The sequence below is a fragment of the Molossus molossus genome, unplaced genomic scaffold (assembly GCF_014108415.1).
Source record: "Molossus molossus isolate mMolMol1 unplaced genomic scaffold, mMolMol1.p scaffold_m16_p_10, whole genome shotgun sequence".
NCBI classification, from domain to species: domain Eukaryota; kingdom Metazoa; phylum Chordata; class Mammalia; order Chiroptera; family Molossidae; genus Molossus; species Molossus molossus.
Window position 1 is genome coordinate 5,481,792 of NW_023425345.1, and position 7,758 is coordinate 5,489,549.

The 7,758-nt window shown below is 51.2% G+C and overlaps 1 protein-coding gene across 1 annotated transcript; it reads left to right on the forward strand.

Moving 5' to 3' along the window:
• The first annotated feature begins 39 nt into the window (after positions 1–39).
• On the forward strand, positions 40–6,620 carry CUNH22orf23 (chromosome unknown C22orf23 homolog). The gene is made up of 7 exons (XM_036252537.1): positions 40–176; positions 427–538; positions 1,337–1,399; positions 5,057–5,239; positions 5,877–6,008; positions 6,230–6,330; positions 6,512–6,620. Exons 2-7 carry the CDS (start codon positions 436–438, stop codon positions 6,581–6,583), a joined length of 654 nt encoding a protein of 217 aa, XP_036108430.1. The 5' UTR covers positions 40–176; positions 427–435; the 3' UTR covers positions 6,584–6,620.
• The last annotated feature ends 1,138 nt before the right edge of the window (positions 6,621–7,758 follow it).

The following is a 7,758-nucleotide window of genomic DNA, read 5'->3' on the forward strand; positions in this document are numbered from 1 at the left end:
AGGTGCTCGTTACCATGGTAGCGAGAAAGCGTCCGGCTGCCGGCTCTGTACGGCGGGATCTCAGAGTATTTCTGCTGGGCCCCCGCGCGGCGCTGCGGTAGAACCGTGGTTACGGTCTCCCGATTCCAGCCGCCGCGGTCCGCGGGGGGCCCACCCAGCCGGCGTCTTACTTTAGGGTGAGGTTTCAATTTGGGCGTAACACCCGAGGCACTATCTTAAGGCCCCCTTCCTAGGGCCTTTCCTGCCACAGACACCGGATCAAGATGAGGTTTCTGTTCGTGTGTGTCTTCCTGGGTTCGGGGTGGAAAGATCGGGCACTGTCTCAGCCATGAAGAGAGGCGTCACAGTTCTCTTGGGGCCAGACCCGCTCCCAGATTTGGGTGGTGTTGGGGGCGGGGGCTGAATAGACTTTTTTTCTCTCCTCAGGGCCCTCCCATGGCTTCCCAGGGTAGGGTGGAGGCAGCGACCAAAGGAAGGGGGTTCTGGCCCTGCCCCAAGCAGGCCACTTACACCCCTGGGACCTGCGAGCTCCTCAGAGGTCAGTGCGTTTAAAGGACAGGGTAAGAACGGTGGTAGCAGTTACCCTCTGACACTCAGGTCTCCCCCTCCTGCCCTGTGGCTTAGCAATTGCTATTTTCATTTTACAGACCAGAAACCTTGGGTTCAGGAAGGTTCGTGTCCTACAACTTGCAAGTGGCCAAAAGTCAAAGAACTAAGAATTTTAGAGTAGATAACTCCTGTGCATCCCTTTCAGTTTCCTCCCGGGAAGCCTCAACTCTTCCCCACCTACCCCAACAGTGGAACCAACTGGGTGTGCCCTAACCTACCAAATAGCTTTTTCTTCATTGGACTCAGCATAGCCTGTAGTCTGGTATTTAGTGTGTCCCATTGGATCAGTAACCATCTACCCCTCTAACCGGTGAACTCCATCAGGGCAGGACTGTTCCTGTGTTGGCTCTCTATTGTAGCTCCAGTGTCTCACACACGCTTAGTGAATACTTACTCATTCACTCAAGGAAAAAAACTTTAAAAGCCCACTCTGTACTTTAGACATTGTTCTGGGTGCTGAGGATACAGCATAAGGAAAAGAAAAAAAGCAAAAAATTTTGCTCTCATGGAGCAAATATTTTAGTAGGAGTGTAACATAAAAAATGAGTAAAGTCTATAGAACTTAGATGGTGATCAGTGGCATAGAAGAAAAGAAAGCAGGGGTGGAAGAGAGGGAGGACTCAGGTGCAGAATGGGGTAGGGGGTGATCACTTTAAATTTCTGTGGCATGAGATGGAGCCTTCTGCCTGCAGCCCAGGAGGCCTCAATAAAGTGCTTTATCTTGCAGCAATGATGAAGGAATCCAAACTGACGAAATTCCAACAGCGCCACATCATGGACACCATGAAAAGTAAGAGTCGGTCCACAGAGGCATCCTGAGCAGAGGGATTCTGGGCCATGGTTTTTTGTTGTTGTTGTTGTTTTTATCCTCACCCAAGGACATTCTTCCATTTTTGTTCAGATAGAGTGGGAGGGGGAGAGAGAGAGAGAGAGAGAAATATTGATGTTAAAGGAACACATCAAGTGGCTGCCACCCGCACGACCAACCAGGGCCGGGGACAAACCGCAACCGAGGTACGCGCCCCCAGCGGAAACCGAACCCGGGTCTCTCCGGACCGCAGGCCAACGCTCTAACCACTGAGCCAAACCGGCCAGGGCCTGGGCCATGTTTTTAATGCTGCTCCATATTAAGGGGTAGGGGCATCATTTTAAAAGACCACAGTAGTATAGTGTAGTATTTTTTACCTTGCCCCTGGGGAGTTGACCTTGAGGAGCCTTTGTTACTTCTCCCTGACATGCATCCCAGCACAAGAAGCCTCCTGCAGTCCAACTCTAGCCAACCTTCCCAAGAGATCCCAGAGCAATCGAAACTTCCTGCCCAGCCAAAACTGTCTCAAAACTATCATGTCTACAGTCTCTCCCTTCCTGTTACACCCATACCCTGTGAGCTCTCCAGAGGAGCGGACTGTGTATGTGTCTTGTCATTTTATTACTTCATAGCTTAGCCAGCAGAAACGAGGAAATTGGCAGAATTCCAACTTAGGAAGACTATGCAAAGCCTTTCCACAGCTCACCTCTGACCACACCTTGTATTATTTATTTTTAAGAAAAACTAAAGGTGAAAGTACATGGGCACTAAGATCTTATAAAAACCCTTGCTTTCTGAATCAACATTTAATGGATCAGAACAGAGACCTGTAAAGTTGCCTTTAAGAGACAGAATGCCAGTGCTGGTCGGTGTGGCTCAGTTGATTGGAGCATCCTCCCATATACCAAAAGATGGCAGGTTCAATTCCCAGTCAGGTTGAGGGTTTGAACCCTGGTCGGGGTGTATACAGGAGGCAACAGATCAGTGTTTCTCTCTCTCTCTCATCAATGTTTCTCTCTCTCTCTCTCTCTCTCTCTCGCTCTCTCTCCTTCTCTCTCTCTCCCCCCTTTCCTCTCTAAAATCAATTAGAGAGAGAGAGAATGCCACAGCCGGCCTGCCAAGTTTTACTTGAATCTATCAAAAGCTATTGCCTTCTCTAAAGAAAGAATGTGCCTATTAGGAGGACATCTGATCAACCACAGAAGCATAGGGATGGAAGATGCAGAGAATCAGATAATGGCAGTGCCTGTTCAGCACTGGCTGGGGGAGGGAGGCTCCATCAGGCCAGGTCAGGGGTCACATGTTCTTCCTTATTGTGAGCAAGGACAACTCAGGCTGGCAGAGCCTAGTGACATAACACATCTGAATCATAACTCAATATCCAGACTCAGTAACGTATTAAAATTGGTGTCTCTTGTAGCACAACTACAAAGAGACTATCCTAGAAATTCCACTAAAAGGAAATACCAGAAGACCAAGGACTATGTCGGCCTTGTTCACCATGGTAGCCCCAGAACTCTGCTCAATATTTATTGAAGGACTAACCGCATTAATTGTTAGGCCAACACAAGTAACTGGTTCATCTGGCGGTGTTATTCCCCTTAGAAGTTTTTTTATTTTTTAATTGCCTCTAAGCATTGGTGTTCAGTCTGCTTCCTCCTCCTCCTCCTCCTCTTCCTCCCTTTTCCTCCTTTTTCCTCTTCTTCTTCTTTTTATTAATCCTCACTTGAGGATATTTTTCCATAGATTTATTTTAGATAGAGTGGAATGGAAGGGAGGGAGGGGGAGGAGAGAGAGAAACATCAATGTGAGAGAGACACATTGATTGATTATCTCCTGCATGACCCCGACCAGGCCAGGGATCAAACCTGCAACCCAGGTACATGCCCTGACCAGGAATCAAACCAGTGGCCTCTTGGTGCATGGGATGATGCTCAACCAGTGAGCCACACCGGCCGGGCCCTACTACTGTTTTGAGCCTTAGTTCAAATTCTGTTGCAAGCCACACATTTCTTTCCTTTACCTGAACATCCAGAATCACTGGGGCCATAATTATTTGCCGAGAATGGGCCAAAGAAAGAGGTGGCATTTAGCACCGGATGGGCAGAAATAGGAAGTGGAGGGAGCAGGAGGGACCTTCTAGGAAGCACAGCATCTCTTTGGAAAAGAGACGCATAAAGCCGTGGCCCCAGGTAGAGGACGTGAGAAGGGTAAAGTCAGTAGGAAATATTGGCAGCTCCATCCTCCCAGTTCCTCAGGGCAGACACCTCAGTCATCCTTGACTCCTCATCTCCTAGACCCCTCATCTGACCCATCAGCTAGCCCATTGCTTGGCCTTCAAACCATATCCTGACTCTGACCACCTCTACTCTTGGCTCCCAACACTGTAGTTTCAACAGCAACCAAGGAGCATGTCATTCCTCTGCTCAGAACTCTCCAGTGCCTTCTAACCTCACACAAAGTAAGAGCCTGTCTTCCAGAGGCCCTGTCTTCTTGTATTTCATGAACTGTGACCTGTACACCCACCACACCCCTCCTGCTCACTCCTTCCCCAGCACCCTAGCCTCCTGGCTGTTCCTCAGACACTCCAGGGACATGCCCACCTCAGGGCCTTTGCTCTAGCTGTTCCCTCCGCCTCAAATGCTCTTCCCTGAAATATCTGCATAGCTGTCCCCCTCACCACTAGTGGGTCTGTTCTCAAAGGTTACCTTCTTCCTGAGGGCTTCCCTGGCTGCCCTATTTAAATGGTAAATCCTGCCGTCATGCACACTAGGCTCCATCACCTAACATACTATAGATTTTATTTTATCATCTTCCATACCCCCAAATGCAGGTGCCACAAAAGCAGGTCTTAGTCTTACGCTCTACCCCCAGTGTCCTGGGCCTGGGACTGCTCATGTCTTCGCTGGGTGCATGATAGAAGGCTGGGAAAGTAGAAGAGGTAGACAGGAGCCAGAGCCAAACAGTGGGTGGGGGCTGCTCTGAGCTGGGCGTCAGGGTGACTAAGAGGAGGGGCCCGTCAACCAGACAGGAGGTGACATACTTGGCTGGCCTGGGGGAGGAGCCCCAGGTCTGGGCTTAGGTAGTGAGGATGGACAGTAGAAGGGAATCCATCCAAACCACCCCTCCTTACCCGTGGACCAAGCGGGTTTTAGGAATCCATCTATAGAGATAAAAGCACCAGTACAAAAGCTTGATGTACAAGAATGTTTATTGTAGCATTGTTTGAAGTTGTAAAAACAGAATAAAAATAGCCTGGCTTTCTGAAACTAAGAGACTAGTTGAATATCTAATGTAGCCATTAAAAGGACGAGTATACAGCTGTAAAAAAATAAATTATATAAATGGAGTGATCTGGAAAGCTATCCACGATAAATTATTAAGAGTCTATCATTGAATATAACACAGTATGGTCACAGTTTGAAAATAAAATCTTAAATATGCTCATATATCTTTGAACATATTTATATAAGCATCAAAAAGAACGGCCTGAGACCACCAAACTGTCATTGCTCACTGTAGAGGGGGTACTGGAGGGGAGAAGGTACTGTACTGTTAGCCTTGTTATAACAGGCAGGTGCCACTTTTAGTTGAAAAAAAGCCAGTGGATCCCCCCAACTCCAACCTTTTCTTCCCCAGGAGGAGGTGCTCTGCCCCTATACTGCAGTCCAACAACCAGCCAGAGGGTCTTGCCTTCCAAGCAGCCAGCCTCGGCTATCTGCCTGCCTCCCATCCTGACAGCCCGGTCCAGCCTCCGGCCTGCCAGCGTGTGCCAGGCCAACGGGGCCTACAGCCGGGAGCAGTTCAAGCCTCGGGCCACCCGTAAGTCAGAGGGCCTGGACAGAACCTCTCCTACCTCTGTCCATGGGGGATGGGGGTGTGGGAAGATGAGCAGCCCATAGGGCAGGTGAGCGAGTATCTCATCAAATTCTCCTGTTTATCCCTATGCTTGGGGGTGTTCAGGGTGCAGGGGAAAACAGGTTGTCCTTTTTCAAAATTTTTCCAGAATGCTCTTTGACAATTAACTGGATTCTACCAGTCTCTGATGAATGGCTGACCATCAGATCCCATGACCGCTGGTCTCTCAAGCTTACACGGTGCCTCGGGTCCGAGCTCTCTGTGCCCCAACCTACTTCAGGGAGCCGTTCATCCCCCCTCCTCCTTGGCATTTGACACAACTCTTAGCCCAGACCCTCCTAGACTGCACACAGCTTCTGCACACAGGCTGCCACATGGCGATCACTGAGCTTTCTCAGCCTTGCTCGGCACCAAAGCTGTGTGTGGGTTTTCCTGCCTATCTTGACACGACAGGCCCAGGAGCCCTGGGTGGAAGGTGCCGGGATTGCAGAAGCGCTTTCCATGTTACCCAGGCACCTTGGAGCAAGCATCCCAATTGGGAACACCAGCCACGAATGGGGGTGCCCTTCATGCCCTGACCAGGCCTTTCTGGGCCTTACAGGAGATCTGGAGAAGGAGAAGCGAAGACTCCAAAATATCTTGGCCACGGGGAAGGATAAAGAGGAACGGAAAAGAAAGCCCCCTCCCGTGCAAAGGGAGGACCCAGCCCCTGAGCTGGACCGGTTTGAAGAACGTAAGCCACTGAGGGCGTTATGCTGGGGAAGGGAGGGTGAGGGGGCCCAGGATTGGGGGCCCAGGCTGGGGGAGGGCTGATCCCTGCCAGCCAACTGGTGAGAAACAGTGTCTGACCATAGAACTGCTTCCTCTGCCCGAGAGGCAGCTCCTGCCCCTCCCGACCCGCCCGGGAGCCTGCTGGCCATTGCCCTGTATGATGACGACCTTTTCCCTGTCTAGTGGTCAGGGAGATCCAGGAGAGGAAAGAATTCCTGGCTGACATGGAGGCCCTGGGACAGGGCAGACAGTACCGAGGAATCATCCTTGCTGAGATCTCCCAGGTAGGAGGAGCAACAGGCAAATGGGAGGGGCCGCAGCCACCCTGCCCGGGAGTGTGAGATTCGAGTAGAAATAGAGGGTCAGCGGTGGTTGAGGTTTGGGGAGTCCAGCTGTAGCCTCAGATCTATGTAGGCTCCGAGAGTTCCTGCTCTGGTACCCAGCTTCCCCTGACACCCTCTGCAGAAACTCCGGGAAATGGAAGACATTGACCGCCAGAGGAGTGAGGATCTTAGCAAGGCTCTGGCCAGCACCTAACCTGTCCCCAGGGGCGGAGTAACCCAACCTTGACCGCTGGAGCCCACCCCCCCTTGCCAGGCAGGGTCATCCCAGGTCAGCACACCCACTCGGGCCTTCAGCCACGTCAAGTGGTCACACAGCACTGCCCCAGCCTAAGGTACCCCCCGGGCATATCCAGCGCCCTAGAAAATGGACATCAGAGAATGAGCTGATTCTCAAGACTGTGCCCAGGGGCCCTGGGTCAGCTGTGCCTGAGACCCAGTCACAGACACATGCACACATGACTGAGTCTTTTCTTGGGGGAAGAGCCCCGGACAGTGGAAGCAAGGCCTGAGTCTCACCGTCTGGGGCGAACGTCTAAGGGCGCGCAGCGGCCTCTTCCCACCCTCTCCACCCACTGTGTCCCCACATTTAGTTTTCTGGACTTAAGAATGAATATGATGCCTTTCGTCCTCCCTATTGTAGGACCTACTTATTTCACTTCTTACAGCCTTGGGCAAATGTTTAACCACTATGATTAATCGGCCAATAAAATACATTTAAAGCAGGTCATTACACATGCCGTTTTGTATTCAAAGGGATAAGGCTTATTTGTTCAAGGAGTTAGAATTTTTCAAGCATGTTTCTAGTTGTTTGCATACTTCAAGCGGAAGTGGAAACCAGCGCCTCTCGAGCACCGATGGCTGGCGCCGTGGCAGGTGCAGGTGGTTCCCTCCGTAACCCCTGCGGTGGCTCGTCATCCTGTGAAAACAGGCTCACCACGGTACTGTGACCGAGGTCATTCCACTAGCAAGTAGCCCACTCAGGAATGAGAGTTAGCTGTGTGTCCTTGCACTAAACCCACAGCCAGAGGAGGAAACAGAGGGTTGGGAAGGCCCCGGACCCAGAGCTCTGGCGTTGGCATTCCAGTCCAGCCTGTGCTGCCTGAGCGTGGGCGCCCAGCCTCAGAGGAGGCGTCTGTCCCGAGCAGCCCCGGCCTGGCACACAGTACATGGTCCCCATTGTCTTTTGACAACCACGAGCCCTACATTCCCCAGTATTCTGTCATTTTCTTGTCTCCATAAATCAAAACATTTTGACATTTTCAGCCAACCCTCCGACCTGAAGGGATTCATATAGCCCTACAGGCCACATGACCCAGGGTTTGGTTTGTAGGGTAAACTCCACCCACAGCCTCAAACAGGTAAGCGGAG